This window comes from Mchenga conophoros, linkage group LG5 (genome assembly GCF_057382185.1).
Source record: "Mchenga conophoros isolate Kocher_MC1m ecotype Shallow Benthic linkage group LG5, M_conophoros_male_GT1.1, whole genome shotgun sequence".
NCBI classification, from domain to species: domain Eukaryota; kingdom Metazoa; phylum Chordata; class Actinopteri; order Cichliformes; family Cichlidae; genus Mchenga; species Mchenga conophoros.
The window spans coordinates 21,646,982-21,669,200 of NC_140530.1; the positions used below are offsets into that span (position 1 = coordinate 21,646,982).

Below are 22,219 nucleotides of genomic sequence, written 5' to 3' on the forward strand. Positions count from 1 at the left end.
TGCTAACAGGCAGCTGCTTCCTCTGGGTGGAGAAAAAAAAACAACCAATCGGGGAGATCATGTGTGTTAGACACTTCCTCCGGCTGAGCTGGCTGGTTGCCTGCAGGCTCTATGCAGTGAGTGCATACGGCATAAATGCCATAAAATCCTATCCTGATCCAACTCTTCTACAGTCTAGTTTTTTATCTGCCTTTCTGGATCAAATTCTGATTATGCAAAGAGAAGCTTTCAGGCTGTGTTAAAAGTGAAGGAAATTAAAAATCTATTCATCAGTTCACAGATGAAACACTCATCAGAAAACTACCACACATATTATGACAAGCACGACTCTGAGATTGCTAACATGATTTTACAGCACTGCTTTAGTCATCGGGAAGAACTTTAACTCTTCTTCGAATCCCTGCTGCTGCTTTCTGACCACACCTATCTGTTCTTGTAAGAGGCATGGGCTTGAAATTTTCAACCAGATGGGGCAGTAATAGACTACATTTCCCTCTGCTTAACAGTCATTTTTTAATAACAAGATAATGCAGTTTTTAATTATATATTATCTTATTCTTATTGCAACAAAATCTTTAATGAATCTATTGCAATAGCTCAAAATTTGACTGTTGACTGCTTTTAAATGTTTAGCAACCTCTTCACCTGCTTCACAGTATTTCTTTATCTCTTAAGTCAGTCATTCGATCAGTCAGTCACTCAGTAAGTCCGTGTAGACAGAGTAAGTCACAAGCTCAGCAGCACCTTAGCCTACTGCCTGGCTCACTGCCAGTTCCTGGTATAAGGAGCGATCAGGCCGTGGTTTTCACTGTCAATCAGGGAAACTGAGAAGCCGGGTGCAGAGGTGACTCCTGGGGACAGTGAAAAAAGCCAACACAGCGCCATCTAACACTGCACACTTTATCTAATCAGAGACTCGTGTAGAAACTCCTATTTCTATGACAATTATTGTCATTGACATTTTTTTTCAGACACACTGTTAGGATAATCATATAAAGCTCACCAAGGGGGAAAAACACTCTGGAAAAAACAAAGAAAGCAGCTGCGCGAAGGGCAAGCAGCTATTTATCAATTTCTTCATGTCTCTGCTTGCCTCACCTCTCCATCTCATTCCTTTCTGCGTCCCCGTTGTTATGAGGCAATCATGTGGATCTTTATGAAATCTGATCTGTATCAGCAAAAAAAAAACACACACACACACACACACACACACACACACACACACACACACACACACACACACACACACACACACACACACACACACAAGCACACTGCACACTGTGTCTCCTCCCCTGCCTCTCTATCAGTTCTCTTTTGCAGTCCTCCATCTTTTTCTCCTGCACTCATCTTCATTTCTCCTTGTTATCTGCATCTCTCACATCCCATCACTCCATCTAATTTTCTTCTTCCAGCTCCATCATCATCTGTGTGTTTATGACGACTCTCTTCAGAGCCAGAAATTCATACACAGCTAGTTTCAAATGAGGGTAAATTTCAGAAAGCTAACTGCCACACTGCCAGGTAAATGTTTGTACCAAAATAGTCGCGTAACAAAGAACTATGCTGAGAGTGTCTACCTCTCATTTACGAGTGCGTGCTTCTGTCTTCTGCTGTCTTGGAGTCTGACACATATACAGACGTTAGAAGATGTAACACTGCATACATCACACAGGTGCACAAAGTTTCCCTGTTTTTCTTCTTCGTGCGTTCGTTGACAGGTGTGAGACATCATGCCGTCCATCATTCCCCGGGAAAGCTGGATAACGAACGCGCTGAGACACATCCAAACTTCAGCTGACAAAGATGCAGATGAAGAAAGCAGCTTTGTCTTAGAGATCACAATGCAGTATCACCATGCGGTATGTACAGCAGCTGAGCACTGCAGTTTGGGGATCGGGACACTTGGAATGCAGTGGTTTATCAATTCCTTGCAAATTGGGCCAAAGACATTGAAATTCCTCCCTATGCCTCGCTCCCCCTTTCTCTCTTTCTCTCTGTCAATTTGTCTCCCAGCCTCTGCTAAACTCAAACACAAGCAGCTCTACAAACAACTACACGAGAACAGTCTCAATAAAACACATCTGTTTTACTCCTGAATGTTACCAAGCAGGGAAACAAAGCTAATGAAAATCCTGAGTCATTGTTGGGGAATCGCTGTTAAATTTCTTTTCATGCATACTATTCAACTTCTCTCACCAGGTATACTGGTGCAGTGTTGGGAATGGCAGGGAGTCATGGTATTAATAAGTATGCGGGAAAGTAGTGCAGAGTGCATAACATTAAATCGTGATCTACAGTAGAGGAAATCGGCATGATATGATGAACGCTTGTGCACTGCAATGCAATACCGTTCCCTTGCAAAGGATTTGTTGCTACCTTTATGAAACTTTTAATAGTCAGTTCCTTTGAGATTTTGCCACAGAGAGCTCTAGACTCCACTCTGCAATACCGTTTGAGTCTACAGTACATCATGTGTCATTATTGTCACTTGAGAGTATTACTGAAAAGCCAAGAGCATTTCGATTTCAAATGTTTCTGTCTGGATGTTTCACACACAGCCAGAAAACTAGCAAGATTTGCTGCGAGGGAAAAGTTTCTGTGGTCTGATAGGCCATGCAACAAATGTGCAATAACAGTGCAAAGTACAATCCTGTTTGATGACAGATTAAATAATCAGTAGAAGGCCTAAAAGAAGTCATTGTTTGCAACACGGAGTCAAAGAATTATACCAAACTGCTGAAAGTGATCTTTCTGCGTGTCCAGTTCTAACAAGGGCACTATTAGGAAAACTGACTAAAGATTCCTGTGCAATTTTTCCATACAGAAAAGACTACTGTAAGATGGACTTTAACTGCAGTAGGTTATGGTGTAATAATTAAAACAGTGTCCCAGATTTAGTGTCTGGCAGTTCTTGTTGCAAAATATTTTGGTATATGCAAAATGCAGCATGAAGTGTCTCAGCTGGATTCCTGACCTAGTTCCCACTGTTTGTCCACTTTAAACCAGTCTATGATTACATCCAAAAGCACAGTGTGGAAAAACAGCCACCCAAACCCTGACATAAGTTTCACAGAATAATTATTTCGTTATTTGAACATACGTGTTCACTAAGGAGCTTTTTGTCTCACTTTCTTATGAAATGATTTACAGTAAATAGGATAAGAGGTTTGCAAAGGAAGGACAATTACTTGAAACACTGTATGTTATACTGTTTATTTTTGTTAAAATTATCTATTTAAAATCATCAGCGCAACATCGAGATGTCCAAATATAACTGTTTGGAAAGACTTACATTATCAAACCTTCTGATCGGTGTTCTCTATATAATGGTGTATGTTTGTCGTGCATGTGCAGTTAGGATCACACGTTTTTGGACAATGACACATTGTTTTGTAATTTAGCCTGTGCACACTGCCACGGTGGATTTAAAATCAGACAATACAAATGTGACTGAAGTGCAGACTTAAAGTTTTAATTCAAGGGGTTTAACATTTTCAGACGCTCAAAAGTAACTGGACAAACAAACATAGCAACCAAATGCTGTTTCGTCCCTTGAGACACTCTGCTAGGCCTTAATTGAATTGAGATCAGGTGACTGACTTGAATATCCCATTTCTTTTTCTTAAGAAACGCTTGGGTTTCTTTTGCGGTATGCTTTGGGTCACTATCCATTTGCACTGTAAAGCGCCGTCCAATCAGTTTTGCAGCATTTGGTTTAATCTGAGCAGAGAGTATAGCTCTGTACACTTCAGAGTTCTTCTATCAGCAGTTATATCATCAATAAATACTAGTGCCCTGGTTCCACTGGCAGCCATCCCCACATCATAACATTGCATCATTTTCTTTTCCCATCATTCTGGTACAAGTTAACCTGTGCAAATAATTTTTTCCCCAAACAAAGCAGACACTTTTATATGTTTAAAGTCTAATTTGGCCGTCTTGTTATCAAATAGCTGGTTGTAACCACTGATTTGGCCATTTGTTGTAAAACCCTCTGTATTTGCACTCATGAGGGTGCCTCTTGACTGTAAACTTTGGCAATAATACCCCAACTTCTTCAAGAGTGTTCTTGACTTGTTGTTTTTCTTAACCAGAGGAAGAATTCTGCAATCATCCACTTTAGTTTAGTGGCTGTCAATATATAGAGTGGCCTTTCAGGTGTTTTGGTGTTGCCAAGTTGCCCAGTGCATTCAGTCTTTGTAAGAATGTATTGTACACTCCAAGAAGGTCCTGGGTTTGAATCCACTATCTCGCAGGGGACCTTCTGTGTGTCTGCATGTTCTCCCCATCATGTTTGTGTGGGTTCTCACCACATACTTCCCATGATGCACTGAGGGTTACTGTTTCACTCACGTTTTTTACTCACTATGTGTTTATAGTTTACTCTGCATTTAATCATTAGTTATTATTAATCTCTGGCTCTCTTCCATAGTGTGTCTTAATCTCGTCTTCATCTCCTCACATCAAATAATTGAGGAGATGGCCGCCCCTCCCTGAGCCTAGTCCTGCTGGAGGTTTCTTCCTGGTAAAATTGAGTTTTTCCTTTCCAGTGTCGCCAAAGTGCTTGCTCAAAGGGTGCCTTTATTTTACAAGATTAAGTGTCTTGAAGCAATTGTTGTTGTGATTTGGTGCTATATAACTAAAATTTTATTAAATTAAAAATAGCCTATAGGTCCAAATATGAGTGTGAACGGTTGCATATCATACTGGCTAAATGGTTATTTGAATATTGTGTAAGTGTATGTATTGTATCATGTAGTTTAGGGTGTGACCAAAAGACATGCACTCAATGTTTTTGTTGAAAAACCTGGAAAAACATTTGTTGACTAGTAGGTAGACTCAGAAATAAATTCATTTCAGAACATGTTTTGGTTTTTGGGGGGGTTTTTTTGCTCTGATGTTATTTAGCATCGTCAAACGGAAGAAAATGAATCTCTCATCAAAAGAGAGCAAGACACACAAAGATCAACAGCTTCATGGAAAGAATAATTTAGAAGGATCGAGAGAAAAAAGATCACATTCACTAAAATTAAGTGAATCTTGAAGAGATTCCCCTAAATGGTATTTTCATACATGATTTATCTCCTACTCTAAATCTAACCAAATGACATCTTGATTTCCTACATTAAATTCTTCACAGCTCACCCATGTCAGACAGAAGCAATGCTGTCTTTCACTAAAATGAAACTTTAATAGTGATTCATGAAACATTCTCATTGTGTTACACTTTGCCAGATCTGAATGTCACTGAATCTCTTGTGCCACATCATCCAGAGTTAGAGGGGGATTAGAAAAGTCTAACGCTAAATATCTGAATTAATTTGAGGGGATTAGGAACCGTCCTCTGCCTCCTCTGGGGTATAATGGACTTATCCTTCACTGATATGACCATATCACTGTATTTACATTTATATAACTAATACATTACCCACTCAAAATGTGGCCGTTTCGAAAGGCCAACTGCAGCTTGCAGCTTGAGTGAGTGATGAATTCTTTTGTTGACCGAGGAATGAGGCTTGTCAGCAAACACACTGCTGATTCAGGTAGCGTCTAATTATTTATATTGATATTTGACAAAATCTAGATTGTATTTAATGTGTAGGCTAACTTTGCTTTGCAGTTTTCTCTATATTTGCATGTAAATGTGTGTGTATGTGTACTGTGATTATAAACAAAGGCCCTAAATAAGCCAGTGGAACAGAGTTAGCACAGACACACATATAACATTACTGTTTTATCAAAAGGACACAAATAAGCACAGAATTAAACAAAAAACACCCCAAGTGAGCTTGTGAAGCAGAACTGCCAAATTAGGCAGGCGCTGCAGAATAATCAGCTAAAAATATACTTTGAGAACCATGAATGCCCACTAATAATGTCCCTGAAAACATACAGCAACATACAGAGAAAACTATTTTTTCTGCAATGCACCAACATATCAGCCAATCCGATTGCCTGTGTCAGCCTTGCTGACTGTTTATTGGGCAAATAGAATAACATCTGCTAATGGCAAATGTCATCTCACTAAACACTAAGTGCTAATGTGATGAAAATCTGAAAGACCTTAAAACTTTCAAACAGATCGCTTGTGTTTGTGTCATTCCACAAACAAACATGCACTATATCGACTCAAGTACTACGTCTTACACCCATGCCCAGAAGCTGCCGGCGCAGTTTTTGTGCTGATGTTAATGCCAGAGGAAGTTATTGAGTCAGCAGAGTGTTGGTGACTTTTACGCACTATGAGCCTCAACACTCAGCAACCCCGTTCTCTAAACACTTGGGCTGAGTTGCTGTGGTTCCTGAACGCTTCCACTATGCAATAACACCACTCACAGTTGGTTATGAAATATCTAGGAGGTAAAAAAAAAATCATCATGAAGTGATTTGTTTCAACGGTGGCATCATATTACAGTATCATGCTCAAATACATCGAGCTCTCTAGAATGACCCATTGTTTCCCAAATGTTTGTAAAGAAAGACTTCATGGCCCGTTGTTTGCTTTTACACACCCATGGCAATGGCACAGTAAACAGCTGAATTCAAAGATTAAGGGGTGTGACCCAATATTTTTGTCCAAATAGTGCAAGGCCTCAGCTATGGGAAAAATTAAGAATTTTACTCTGCATCTCCACAATTTCTAGCAACAAAAAATGAAAACTATAATAATATTCAACAGTACACATCCTTTCTTCTCCAGCAGTTCTTTCAGTTTGATTCCTTGTTGTTTTCTATGAGATCTTATTAGTCCTCTTTTGTGAAGTGCTTTATATTCTGTGTTTCTGTTACTCACTTCCTGTTTTACTTTGGTAGTCATTTGTCTCTTGTGCCTTGTATTTACTTCCTTGTGTTGTTTTAATCAGTTTCAGCTGTGTCTCGTCACCCTCCTGTGTCCACTTTCCTCGATTACCTGGCCTCAGTTCTTTGTAGCATCATACTGTGTACCTGCCGTGAGTGCGAGAGAGACAGTACACCTGTGTGTTTGTGTTACTCCGACTAAATATATAATCCTCTTGTTTTTGTTACGTGTGTGGGTGTGTGAGGCACCTGTGTTATTCTTTTGGATTTTGGACCATATTTGCCTGTTTCTGGATTCATCATCAGTTTGTTCAGGAGTCTGCATTCAAGCTGCTCTACACCATATGACAAATTCACCTTCCGAACAGGAAGCAGACTGGTTGAACTCTATTTAAGAAATATAAACAGTCACACATATGCAGATAGACTCCTTCTTTTATTCCTTTTAGCTCAGCAAAAAACTCAAGTAGCCCTCAGTTTGAAGAACACAGCGCACTTTCTAAAAGTTTAGAAGTAATCACAAGTTTAAGGTCAAACTGGGATCAATACCATACCTGAAACACTCACAACCCACAAAGCTGCCTTCGAGCACGCTTGAAAATTACAGAATGTTTACTTATGACACTATGGACAGCTTGCTCTCCCCGGTTGGTGTCGCTTGAGAAAATTGATTTTCAGCCTTGGGATTAGAACTTTAGAGCATTAAAGTCGATTTAAACAGTCCCATGTCTGACTGAGAAATGTAGTGTTTAACTGTAAGCTTGTGTACAAAAGACGTCCAGCTGTGCACCCAGTATATGTTTTCCTGATCAGTTTGTGGTCTCAGTTTCTAGTTTCAAGGGTAATTGAATTTATGCCTTTTAGAGGGATGTTTTTGTTTTTTTCGTTTGTCAGACATATGACTATCCAAAGAGTATGTAGTGAGCCTCAGTTTTTTAGTCAGCCCTGTGCCTCACTCATTGTGTCCAGTTTCAAAACCAAGATGGCAAAAATTCTCCGTTTGAAGCTAGAAAGTGGGCCTTCACTAACTAACAATGACAATAGCGCGGTAATCTAATCTGTGGTTTTCAGTACACAGTGTCTACGAGGCCAGTCTGCTGTTTGGTGCCTAACAGATGTACAGTGGGTTTCTCTCTTTCTTTTTATACTGAACGTCTGCCTGTTTCATCTGATTACTGAAGCTTTTTGTCTGATCTTGATTGGAAACATTTTATTGTAGAGTCCAAATCGATATTACTGCTTTTGGTTTGGTTGCTAAATCTATCTACTGCAACTGTAAACTGTGGCCACCTACCTGCTATATTTTAAACTCGAATGAGGAGATAGAGTGCTTCTGTGTGGGAGCATTTGTTAAAACTGCTCTTTCAGCTTGTGGGATTGTTGATAAAAAAAGAAAGAAAGAGAAGAACCTCCAAGGCATTTCTGAAACAAAGACTTTAAAGAGTCATTGTTTCATGACTTGTTTGAAGAATGTTTCAGCTCCATGTCAGGGGTGTGTCTTCATCACCAAACTGTATGAAGAAAAAATTTCGTTTTCAAAAGCATCTTAGCATTGTTTTCTGATTTGTTTCTCCATTTTGTTGTTGTTGGGGTATTTTTTCTCCCTACGCTGAATTTATGCAGAGATAGATAGTGTCAGTACGAACACTCTGGCTATTACGGTTAATTTATGATGATGCTTTTTTTTCTCCTCCCGTTCTGTCTCCTCCTGCTACGGCACAGCTTTTTCAACCAGCTCTGTCTCTCTCTCTCTTCCTCTCCCTCCTTCTTTCAGCTGTGGCTTCTCAGGACCGGGCCACCGTTGCAGACAGAAGGAGGGTAGGGTCTATAAATAGAAATTGGACCAATTATGAAGCAGATGTTCCCCTGTATGGTGGTGGGAGAACACTGTCAGGGGAGAATGTCTGTGGTATTCTCAGTATCGCTCTCACTGCTCTTGTTCTTTGTTGTTCTAAGGCTGCCTTTAGACCGTCTCATTTCTTGCCTTTCTGGCTTTCTCGTTTTCTCATTTCGGTGCTACCTACGTCACGTCACATGTAAGTCTTAGTTCACGTGCACGATAGCTGGCATGACTGAATTCGTAGCTATCATGTCTAAATAAAACTTGTCTTCTCAGCTTGACTGACAGCCACGTAACAGATGCGGTCTGTGAGATCCATTTGTCGCTCGCTGTTTACATCCAAATTGCATTACCATCAAGAGGTAGTTTAACACAGCTCTGACGTGCATTGCAACAATTATCTTCACCCCTCAAAGAGTGAAGAGAGATTCTCTTTACAAGATAATGTGGCTTCTTAAAAGAAAATCCAGGCTAGCCCCGCTATTTGAGTCTGTGCTCAAAAATCCAAACATGAAATCATCCACAGCTATCAGGACTTTAATCGGCACTGCCATCTTTCTGTGATTTAATGGGAAATCCTCTTCAATGACAGATTTTTGCTCATATTATCCTGATAATCTGGGGGACTTCAGTGGGTCTCTGTAAACTATTTGCAGACACACATCTCTTGCACAAGAAGTGGTCCTAATAGTGTGTTGTCATCACAGGTCTAATCCTGAAACTACAACGAATGAGAAAATTCTTCAGGTAATTTTTCACACAAAACACCAAATGTTCAAATGAAAACAAGATTATAATCTCAGAAAATCCCAAAACCTTGTTATTATACAGGACAGGATATATGTTTATATACAAATATTTTACTATTAAGAATCAAGAGAATCCCTGTGTGGATTTTGACACAGCCTTGCTATGGCTATCCTTTCTCTGGGCCAGTTCCCATCACTGTAATCGTAATTCCTGTCATCGTCATCTTCTGCATTATCATCACCTTGGTTGTCATCAGTTTCCCTGATGAGTGATAAGGCTGTTTTAGATATGCTGTAGTGAGGCTGAAGCCAAATCCATCCTAAGTAGGTTAAGGGGGTAAATCTTCAGGTCTCCAGAGGCTGGACATTTTCCCTCCCTGTTTCTCTCTCTCTCTGTCAGGATCTGACAAGCACACCAAGCCTGAGCTGAAAAGCACCCACCTCCGCTGTTCTCTTTACTGCCATGCTCTCCTTCACTCCCTGCCATGATCTATTCTTTACTGTCTGTTTCCACTTTGGTCCATGCTTTTTTCTTTCTCATCTTTCCATTTCCCACTGCTTTCTTCTTCCAACGTTTGCAGTCTCCTCTCTTATGCACCCGATGCATACATGTCATCAAGCTTACACACACCCATTGGGCAGTACATTTACATGCACGCATTTATCGTTCAAAAAACCTAAACATTATATTCTGCATCCTAATATTTACTCAGCCTACGGTCGCTCTGATAGCCTGTAGGCCAGCGTAACTGACATTGCTTCTTGGCTTCAATTTGCAACATGACTCAGTGAAGTTGATTTGAAACTTTGTGACAGATGACACAGCCACACTTGACTCACAGTTACAGTGAAGCATGGCCTAATTCAAATTAGGCAAGTGATTTATTTTCAGATGAAGGCAATAGGCTTTCTTAGCTACCTGTTAACAGCGATGAGTGTTTAGACGCATATGAACGATTGCGAATGATGGGGTAATGTGTTGTGCTCCTTTTTTGGGATGATATAAGAATCTGTTCAGATTTTTCAGAAGAGGCTCTGGGCATGATTAGGATGTGCTTGTCAGAAAGGATGGATGTATAATATACAGGCACAATATACTTCACATAAGTGTTATGTAAAGATAGATTAGCTGAATAAACAACAGAGTTTGCTCTAGAGGTAAGAGCCTCTGATTTATTATGGCTAGTAGGGGGTGAGTAATATATTACTATGCACCTTGGAAAAGTGCATGCAACCAGGTCTTTGCAGATGAAAGATTATAAGCCAACCAAACTATTAAATACTCCACCTATCAAGAGAAATCATGGCTGGAGCAGAAGTTCACAGCTCTCAAACAACATGCATCTAATTCACATCTTGACTCCCATTCATTTGGTGCAATTCAACCCATGAGTCAGTCAGAGCCAACTTGATAACAATTGTCATCAACAGCATTACTCATAAATGTCAATGAGAAATAACATTCAAAAGACAAATTAAACCAAATTGTAGCACCTGAATCACCCACTTCAAAAAAAAATGCATACACCACTATGACGTTACAAAGGGTGTAGAGGAAAAGACTGGCAGTGCAGCAGCCAGAGACCATGGCGACAGCTGGTGAAATAGCTGTTGGAAAGTGAGCAGGTACTGAGTTCAATTACTGATAACCCGTAGGAGCAAAGGACACCAATGACTGACCTCCACTACAGCAACAAGTGAGTCAGTTTGTACACTCACCAGCCACTTTGTTAGGTACACCTGTTCATCATAAAGAGTCAATCACATGGCAGCAACCAATCATGTTTAGGCATGTAGTCAAGACGACCTGCTGAAGTTGAAACTGTTGTTGTCTGATGGATGGGCTGGTCTGGTATGTGAGTGTTTTGGAAACTGGTGATCTCCTGTCAAACAACCATCTCTAGGGTTTACAGAAAATGGTCCAAAAAAGCAAAGGTGGCTGGTTGATGCCATAGGTCAGAGGAGGATGGAAGGAAGGAAACACTAATTCAAACAACAACTCATTACAACCAAGTGCAGTAGATCATCTCTGAACCCACAACATGTTGAACCTTGAACACTTCATGCCACAAAGCTCAACTCATCTCAAACTGCTTTCATGAATATGAAAATGATTTCACTGTACTCAAATCTGCAGCACCTGTGTGATGCTATCATGTGGAACAAAATCTCTGAGGGATGTTTCCATCATCTTGTTGAATCGATGCTATAAAGTGTTAAGACAGGCCTGAAGGCAAAAGAGGATCCAACGTGGTACTAGCAAGGTGTACCTCCTAACGTCCCAGGTAAGTTTATACTGACAGGACTTTAGACGTGCAGTACACATATTTGACTGATGATGAAAATAATACAATCATGTGACAACAAACAAAACCTGATGGTGTTTAGACTTGGTCCTATTTTAAAGCAGATCAAAATTACAAGGAAAATCTTGTGCTCAGTTTGTCAACATTAGAGAGTAACCCTCTTCCTTTTATTCTCTTTAGCTCTGAGGCAGTCTGCAATGCTGTATGCATGAATTCATTCCAAATATGTTTGTGCAGTCGATTACACGGTTGCATTTTTTAACCTTTTTAGCAGTATTTGAGATGTTTTTGTTTCCGTGCGAATGCACCATGGCAGATGCTCACTACGTTTGTAACTCCCTCACTGACAGTAACCGGGAATCAGATGAATTCACCTTTACTATGTGGCACTGGTCTGCTGTAGTGAAAGATAAAAGAGAACAATCCTTGAAAATAAAAACATCTTGGTGAAGCAGATCCACCTACCTCTGTTAGGTCAGGGTTTGGGTTGAAGCCACACTGGTTGCACACCATGGAGCGGCACTGCGTGCAGGTGTTGATGTTCGGCTTGTCATCCCCAGTGCCCATCAAGTCGGTGGTTTTGCAGACGGGGCACAGTTTGCTGCTGGGCATGGGTGCTATTTGAGGCACAGAGTAAGGGGAGGTGGGGACACTGCCTCGGTCTGGGGACGCAGAAGGGGACCTCCCAGTTCTGCTACTACCGACGTCCACCTGCAGACTCTTCCTGGCCACATGGCCCTGGCCTTGCTCTCCATGAGGCGCAGCATGCTGTGGGGTGTCATGGGAAGCCAACCTGTCACCTGTCCCATGACCGATCTGGCCGCCTGCTTTAGGTCCTGAGTCTGATGGAGGTGGCCTGACAGAGAGGTAAAGAGAACACAAAACAAGGTGTACATTAGATCTGTGTCCTAAGCTAGGAGTATAACCAGTTTAACAAAGAGACTATTGTTTACTGAGAGCCAACTGAGCATGGAAATATTTCTATTCGTCTAGGGATAGGAAAGGCTTTAGCTCTGAAAAAACTCAAGAAGCTTCTCAGCTATTCTCTCAATTACCCTTTGCAAGGTCAAGACTGAGTTTTACACACTTTATGTACATTTTACACTTTTAAAGTCATACGTTTTAAAAATCCTTTTCAGGTTCGCTTGCTGGAAATGGCTTTATGATCACTATATCAGACTGCACTGAAGCACACATATCCACTGTGTCTGTGACAAATAAAGTCTTTGAGTCCAGTTAACACGCTTATTCTTATAAGCACACATTTGCAAACACCCAGTCCATGCTATTTTTTACTCATGAATGCAAGGCCATCTATTGCATAAACGAGAACACCGAAATAAAAACTCATTACACTCTCTGCTGGAAGTAACTACACGGGGTTACGAGCTTTTTGGTTTTTTTCTTTTGTTAACATGCAGAAACTTTAAGAAAATAACCACAGCAGCCTTTTGGAGTGATTGAAAGTACTGAAAGAAGAATAGTGAACATCATTAAGAGAAACGTGGTGTTTCCGGGTTTAGACTTAGGAAAACAAAGGAACCTAACTTTGTTTTTCTGACCTTTTCTTTTATAATAAATTAGTATATATTTTAAATGCATTGCATTTGACTTTTTCTTAAGTGGGCTTTTATAGCTGTAACAGCTACTGAATATAAATAAGCAGCAGTGCTTCTTCATAAAGGATGCATTTTGGAGTCCTTCAGCTCTGAGATGCATTAGGCGCACATATCATTAAAAGATTGTATTGTGGTTCATGATGTGATAGCAGACCACTCAAAACAGAGGCCAGGAGTAAATCAAATGCTGCCTATTTTATAGTGCCTCTTTCTGTAAAGTGCTTGTCTTTAAAGCTGGTCTGTTCTCGCCTCAGCATTCTGTTTGGGGTGGCACAAAGGTGGCGTATCAGGACTGTAAACTTTGGGTTTTCTTGCACACCCTGGCCTTCAAGCACTGGTGCCAACAGTTAAATAGGAACGGAGGATTTCCACTGTCATAACAACTTAGACCTTGTTTAGTCATGGCCGTCATCTTCAAAGACAGTCGAAGCAGCAGCCCTGGATCCACAGTGAGGGAAGTGTGGCGATAATGGGGAGAATAAAGGAATTAAAATAGAGCATGTTAGCAATTGTGACTCATTGGCAAACACTTGAGTTGCCACAAAACTCTAACCTTGTTCAACTCTCTACAGGAGCTCTGTGTTTACTGCAGTGAGCCCATCGGGAAAATCTTTACTTTTCATCTATCGACTGTGAACTTGAAATTCACACAGTTGCTGACAGTCTATGGCGGACCATCACTTTCAGTCCTTCTGAGGCTACACTCATTCCTTCTCAGACATGGGATATGTAACATTGCTGGCTTCATGAATATTTAAAATGTAGGCATTCGGTGATTCATATGGGTCAGTTTTATGTTAATAATCCTCAGGGAACATTGACAGAGCAGTTACCAGTTTCACACAATATTATGTAGTATGAGCAAGATCTGACACTAAGTAACATATAATGAATTATTTTAACTTTTCTTTGATTAGCAGCTGTAATGCGATAGTTGTTTTGATCACTACAGGAGCCACATTGTGTATGTGGTTATGGGAATAGATCCATACAAACTTGTACATATACAAATGTAGCTTATAAACTACAGTTCACCTGCCTGAAGTGAAGTACATAATGTAATTTGCAGTGAGATCCTGATCAATCCTGTCTCAATGTCAGGGATAATCTCACATAACTAATTAATGAAGTACTGCTGTTGTGCTGTGTGCACAAATGCATGAAACTCTCTCACTCTGAATAAACACAGTACAGTGTTGTGTGCGCCAATCCAATAATGGATTTGACTCCATGCATTCAGACGCGCTATGTTGAAAAGGATACTTAATGTTATCAGGTGTGACTCGGCGTGATTGCCGCCACTGCTGCTGATTTTACGAAGGTAAGCATTCAGACATGAAACCCTCAGATAAATGAACATTTTTTAGTAGCTGATGCGTCTTACCGTTGATCCACTGTGCAGTCTACATTTAAGTCTATGTCAAGGTGTTTTCAGAAAATAATTGCAATTTAAAACACCGAGGCACTAAGTGGAGTCTCTTGTGGTTTATGTAAAGCCTCAGGCACCATGGCTTAATGAGAGTCAAAAGCATAGTTTAAACTTGAGGACACTTTTTCAAAAGATTTCTTCAAATGTTCTCATCCATCAGTAAGTGGTAATCCACTGAGAACAACTTGTGGCTTTGTGGCGAAAGCACTAGAGACTGCTTCACAAAGTGGATAGTAAGGCATTTGTGTGTTGCCAGTCTTTCGTGCTGGGGAGCCCCATGTGAAACTTTAGATCGCGAATAAGCAGAAAGATGATTAGATTGTCTACTCAGCCTTAATCATCCATGTGACAATATCCCAATGTCACATTAATTAAAAATTGAAATGCAAGACAATGAAAATCTCAGAGGAATTTTTTAGTATTACAGGAAACACTATTCCCTGAATTGCCAAGAATTAGATGGGAAAATTTTTACCACTTTCATATGAGAAGAGTAATATAAGTTAACTGCAGAGAGAAACATTTAGCATACCTCTGTTTTACTGTGAAAAATCTTATCCCTGTCTAATGTAGCTGAAGGTTTCCCAGCAACGGACAACAGCAAAAAACATGTAGGTGCTGACAACTTTTAGACACGTGACAATCACGCTGACTATGTAGAATAAAGCGAATAAGCCCCTGGTTACACAGGCCATCTGTCCAACACAGGTCATGAGGCAAACATTAGATTTTAGGTTTTTTAGGTTGACTGCAATCACTGTGAAAGTGATTGATAAAGCTCCAGTCACACGAGTCTACAGTCCACCCCGTAGCAAACGCCTGTTTCTAGGGGCAAATGTTTGTTCCCCAACTAGTTCCTGAAAACCTCCTTCTGATTGTCATAGGAGTGATGCACTCATCTGCAAATGCTGGTAAGCTCTTCAAGTTGTAGTAAAACTTTAAAAAGTACAACACAAACCAGAAATGGAGAAGCTTTGCCTTCAAAGTAAAAGTTGCGCCTTCTGAAACATTTTGTCTGCAGCACTGAGACACAATTTTTGCTTTGAAGGTGACCCTTCTCCATCTCAGGTTTGCCTCTCACTTTTTGAAGTTATAACACCCTTGGGCTAGTAGTTAGTGAGTATTTTTTAGACAAACATGAAAAACTACACGCAACTGTGACAGTCTGCTAGCATCCATGCATCCATCCTCTTTTGTTTATCCAATTCAGGGTCGTGGGAGGGCTGGAGCCTATCCTAGCTGCCATAGGGTAAGAGGCGGGGTACACCACCACGCCAGTCTGTTGCAGTGCTAGCACCCAAAGCAAACGATTTCATCCAGCAACAGCCAGAAACCTCCAGGAAACACCTGCCAACCAGTTGGGGCGCACACATTTAGCCCTAGCAACCGGTGGTTGTATCACATCCAATATGTCTGACAAATTAAGCAATGTGTGCATGATGTCACATGAGAAATTTGTACTGAAAAAATGCTCATGTTTTTATCATTACCCTCAGACAGAGCTGTTTTTGATATTTTCCCAAGCTTCAGGCTAAGCTAATCTAGCTAGTTACTTTGAGGTCCCTAATACTGACTAAACAGATATGAGTGTGATTTCTTATCTGTAGTACATCCTTTAGGTGCTTGCTAAAACACATGCAGTGGGCATTGACAGACTGGCGATGTAATGCGAGACAGGTGAGACAAAACTAGTCATGCTAATCCTGTCAATACTTTAGCACAGGAGGGTATCCACAAAGACTGAAAGTGCTGTTTGCACAGTGATGGCCATAGACATAGTAATTCAACTTAATCCACTATTAAATATCCAGCATAAGAGTCATGGCTGAGAGCCTTTTTGATCAGCATCTAATGTTCAAGTCGGTTTTCAGTTTAAATACAGAATAACATCAGCTCCCTTTAACATCAAATCAAAGCTTTTTTTTCCAAAATGTAGTAGTCTTGCTGTTTTTGTGCATTTCCATCTTTCCTCCCAGCAAAGTTTCATATAGTCCATGTTTTAACTAACAGTACTCATTGTCCTAATAAAAATCTAATTACTGGCCTATACAATATACCAACCCATTACATTGCTTTGAAAGGGTTTACTGAACAATAAAAACCACTGCAGCTATACAATAAACAGCAGGCATTCATTTATATTTACTTTTATCATTTGGATTAAAAATTGTCTTCGCACTGACATCTGGTGTGCCAATTAGGTCCGTTGGTAGAGGGGTAGTCATCAGACTGATGTGTGCTTAATTTTAGCTGGATAAAGTTTCAGAGTCTATACAGTGGAGATGCTACAGACACAACATTAAAACCACTCAAAGACAAATACTGACCATCTAGTCACACTACACTGCTCTCATAACTCCCAGGTCCCAAGTGTGAACAGTCTGATCCACAGAGACCTCAACTGGCAACTAAGTGCACCCAACAAGATTCCCCAGAGAGCCCATGTCCACGGCAAATCAGGGCTATTTTTACAGGATGATAGTTTAAATACTTGTGATGTAGTGTATGTTTGTATCTGGTTTAGGCTTTCTCTCTGTTGGAAATGAACCTGTAGCTGAGGCTTCTGAATGAATGTGCCTCCCATTTAGCAGTATTTAAAGGTCAGAGTAGAAAGGGTTAGGGTGATGAATGAGATGTGCACATGATTAATGGCATTATTTGATGCGAATGTCCAATTGCATGTTCAGTGTATCAGTAAAATGTAAATCCACCATTAAGTATCTGTTTGTCGAAAAGCATCAACAACTATCGCACTTGTTTTTCAATCAGCGCCGGGTACGTCACATCAAAAAGAAAAAGGAAAGAAAGAAAATGTAACAAGGTTATGTTTATTTCCCAGAAGGAAACACTTACAGCTTCATAATTATCCAGCAGGGCAGATTTAATTCTGTCATTCAATGGCTGCTGGACATTAGACAAGAGTGTTTCTGCGTGTAAGTGAATCATCGGGGTTAAAGAGGAACAAAGCAGGGGTTGGCACACATTTAAGCAATTTCTGCAAAAAAATATATAAAAATAAGAAAAAGTGATTATTAGTTGTTGCCACTAACAACCAGAAAAGATGTCAGACACAGAATGAATGATTTTCAATTAGTTTTTTCAATTGGTCAAACCTGCCAAAAAAGCTGTGACAACAAGATCCAAATCAATGTTATAAAGCGTGTATTACAGCATCTCTGACAACGTTACGTAGCTTTGTTAGAGGGCACAGCACTTCTTGATTTCATTATTTACACCACTTTTCATACTTTAACATCAGACAAGCTTGGCTGCCCCTAAAAAATGATGAGCAGCCAAGTCATAGATGAGGGGAAAGCTTACTCTAGAGCCAACATATTCCCAATCTTGCTGGACAAATGTAAAAGTAGTAGTTGCAGTGATGAAACTTTTAAGTTTATCCTGCAATGCCTCACATCATAAATGTGAAACATGGTTCAGTACATCAAATGGTCTTTCCCAAAAAATCACGCAGAGGTTCCTTCAAAAAGCAACCTCAAAGACAGCACGCAAGCTGTGAGCTACAGCTGTATTGTGTTTTGTGGCGATTGTTACTCTGATGGCAAAACGCATCCAGTGTGTAGTTGTGACTAGACTGGACACAGTGTCTGCGCTGCCAAAATATTCAACGTGGCATCCAAGTTCAGTTTCATCCGCAGAACAGCCTGGAAACACAAAGAAGATGGTACTTGACTTGGATATGTGGTTTTAGCCAGCTTCACGAGTAAAACGTATTTTAAAAAAATCAGTTTAATTGATAAAATAAGTTTCTTCTTTTTTGAAAGTTTGATAATGCCGCTATTCTTTTCCATCTGTGAGTAATTGTGTTAAATAATTGCGATCTCATTATAGACAAAAATAACTGATTGTGATTTTTCGCCATAAAGTAGCAGCGCTGGTAGACATCCATTTTCTGTTTATAACAGTGTCATTAGTAAGGGTGCCAATGAAGAACTGGTTCCAAATAATTAAATCTTTTGCCTCCCAGCTTATCAATTCGTTTAACAATGCTGGCTTGTTTTTCTGACAGCTATGCATTGACTAACAATGATGTCAAACTCATACTGAGTCTTTTTTTTTTTTTACTCGGTTACTATAATGTGTTCAGCCACAGAGATAATGTAACAATTGTGCTGATGCTGAAAAACTGTGTAGGACTTCTTATTTCCACAAAGAAACAAATCAGGAATCAATAAGAGAAAAGGTGAAGGCGCTAACCTATAATCAGAATCAAAAACAGTATTGGTAGCAATGATATTCTATAAATGCCCCTCCCTGGTGATAAACAATATGAACTGCTTTGCATTTGGAGTGTGCTCAAAGTCTTTGAATTTGAGTGTATCCATTACTTGTGATTGGTTTCATGCACTCTGCTTGTGTCTGGGTTCGTAAAGTACCAGTATCAATACTCAAACCCGCATTTAATATCAATATCAGTTCTCCACCAGTTGAGTTTTTAGACTGATAATAAGGAGATGCCAAAGCAGCAGGACACTGAGCTCATCGCTGTAAACAGGAACTATTTGGAGCTTGTGTCAGACTGCCTTTCAGTTGTGGTCAATAAGTCAGGATGACTATGCACTTAGTCAAAGCTGTTATGATAAGAGAAGAAGCAGAAGAGTGGCTCCCCTAGCTTCACAGACTCATACAGGGGCTCAGATAGAGTTCTCTAACTGCAGTAAATAAAGTGTAAAACTGTCAGAATTGGTCCCAAAAACATCCTACGTGGAACTTGCTTTTGAATAAGCTATATAAAGCATATTATACCCTTACTGATATTAATAGGCAAACCCATAAAATGGTGCACCTCATTTTCATTCAGATGAAAGTCTCCTATCTACAGTCTCAACCCAGGCGTTGTCTCATTATTTCTTAAACACTCACAAGGTCTTTGTAAAGGAATATGTTAAGGCAAGATTCAGACTGAATGTGCAGCCACAATCTTAAAAAGACTGTTTAAATTAGCCATATGATATACTCTCTGTCTCTCTCCCAGCCGATTTCTTATAATGCCTCCCTCGGTCTTTTAGTACACTCAGTCTCTCAGCAGTAGACATCACTTTATGAGATACCTTAGGGTGGATACCAGAGAGAAATCAAGATATAAAAGAATCATGAGGTTACAAGGGAGCTATGAGGATTTAAACCTGTTCCAAAGTGAATAGATGGGATGAACGGTAAATGCTTGGACGAACAGAAACACGAAGAAGACTGGACATTATTAAAAGCGTACGGTGTCCTTTTGCAGACCACACATAAAAAGCCCACTAAAACTCACTGTGGAATAAAAAGAAGTTAAGCAGCAGCGCAATGCAAAAAAAAAAGGCATCAAAAACCAGACGTCTGTTGCACTAAGAAATCAGCACATAGCTTTGAATATCAGACTAAAATCTATGGAAAGAGACTGTAAGCAGGTGTGGCGAATGTAAGACGCAGCTGTGACTGTGACTGTGCATGTGCATATTCAGGTCTACAACTGCTGAACTGTATAATTAAGGCAACATCAGATCTTGTTGGAAGGGCAATCCCTCCCACACACCCACACAGAAAACACAGACCTGCAGGCTGCTACATGTGATCACACTAATGATTTGTGCTGGCTTTTGGGAAAGGCTAATATTTTATTAGCCGACATTGCTGTCAGTATAAGCCAGCAAGGGGTGGTGGGAGGGTGTTAGGGGGAGTAGGGGTTCATGTAGTGTATGTTCCTGTTAATCTGAAGGTGATGCTGTCACATGAGAAGCTGCCACAACGCCATAACGTGTCTGAACTGAGTGTCTGGGTTTCTTGTGGTGAGATGCGAGCACCACTCTTGAGGAGAGGAAATCACGCTCTTTTTTTTCTCTTCTGTGCAGTACACAGAAAAGTGGAAAAAACAATTTTCACCGGATGCATATTGATTTGAGACTGAGACTGAGCAACCCGTTCCTGAGATCTGTTAACTGGGACAGCTGTGGGTTATGCTCTCTGGCACTGCTCTTCCACTGACGCTGGCGATATCTAAGGGTAGCTTTGTCATCCTACAGACGTCTCCTTGCAAGGTGGAGGGTGATTTGTCATGACTCTCTATTTACTAGCACTGATGTCGAGGCATGCTCGGTGGAAATCATCATGTAATGGAAGCGATCGAGCCCTTCAACGTGAGATCCAGTGCACTTTGAATCATTTACAATTATATATATATATATATATATATATATATATATATATATATATATATATATATATATATATACTTAACACTGCCTCACTACGTCGCTCTTTCATTCATGATACTTGCTGGTGCCTCGGGACAGACACCGTGAAAACGGGCGTAAATTCCTACTTCAGACGTCTGAGAGCATATTTACGTTTTATTGATTGCACATCGAGACCGTTGCATATTAATTTTCTTATTAACAGGGCGGTGCTGCCAAAAAAATTACAAATAAAAAGCATAAATTGGTCTGAAAGGGGGGTGGTGGTAAATTGTGTTGACAGTGATATTGAAATAAATAATTTAGCACCCATTCAAGTCTATCTACACGCAGTCGGTTGATCCTAATCTACGCTGCACATCGTTAGGCTACTAATGTACGCTACACACCACGTTGCCGTGTAGCCTCCCTGATTCCTCTCCACACTTTGGCGGAGAAGCGTCCTAGCTATTGCTGCTACCTGTTAATCCCCGGCCCGGGTCCAGCCCCACTTCCTCCGGCTGGCGCTCCATTGCTGGGCTTGATGAGCTGTCCAGAGTCCGGTGGTGCTGAAATGGAAGCCGGAGCCCCTGCTGCAGGGACGGCGGGGCCGGGCTGTCCCGCCTGTCCCTCCCCTTCCATGCTGGCCTCGTTCCCCATCGCCTCGGGATAGGTCTCGATGGACAGAAACGATGTTGTAGATGGTTCTACAGCTGTGGTGAAAACTCAGATGAAACTCAGCGGTGCTCCCCTTCCGCCATCATCACCTACAATTCAGCATCCCGCACGGAGCACGCGCGCTGACGGAGAGGGTGAGGGAGCGCGCTGACGCAATGGGTGGTGACTTGTGTGGCTCGTACGTGCGCGTGCACGGTGGTCACTTATCTCAAGCGAGCCTCGAGACACCACGGCGCAAATTCCCCTGGCCCGAGACCTCCAGGGCGCATGACTGGAGAGCAGTGAGGCATCCCTGATTCAGAGCACGTCGTTTCCTTTATGGACCGTTTGTTTAGTAACCTAAATGATGGAGACACCAAACAAAGCGAAGTGTGTGTTTGAGATGCCTGACTACTTTTTGAAGTTTCGCTTTTGTGAGCCTGCTGAAAGTCAGAGAAAATAAAATAATACTGAAAGACTTCAAAACATTGTGTCAAAGCAGTTTCCAGCCAATGGTGTGGCTAGAAATAATCCAATAATATTATATTTGCAATCTTAACAGGAGATTTGTAAGACAGACACCCTCTCTTTTAATATTAGCTTTAAAACTTTCAGTACTACCTTAATTATGCTGCAATAGGGCTA

General features: G+C 40.7%; 1 protein-coding gene across 4 annotated transcripts in view; it reads right to left on the reverse strand.

Moving 5' to 3' along the window:
- bsnb (bassoon (presynaptic cytomatrix protein) b) overlaps positions 1-21,690 on the reverse strand; it is a 79,042-nt gene extending 57,352 nt beyond the window's left edge. For all 4 annotated transcript variants that reach the window (XM_085274183.1, XM_085274182.1, XM_085274181.1 and 1 more), the window contains exons 1-2: positions 21,399-21,690; positions 12,162-12,552 (exon numbers count right to left, since the gene is read on the reverse strand). In XM_085274183.1, the coding sequence (XP_085130309.1) occupies positions 12,162-12,552; positions 21,399-21,577 (570 nt within the window). In that variant the 5' untranslated portion in view covers positions 21,578-21,690. The remainder of the gene's footprint in view (positions 1-12,161; positions 12,553-21,398) is intronic.
- Between the last annotated feature and the right edge of the window lie 529 nt (positions 21,691-22,219).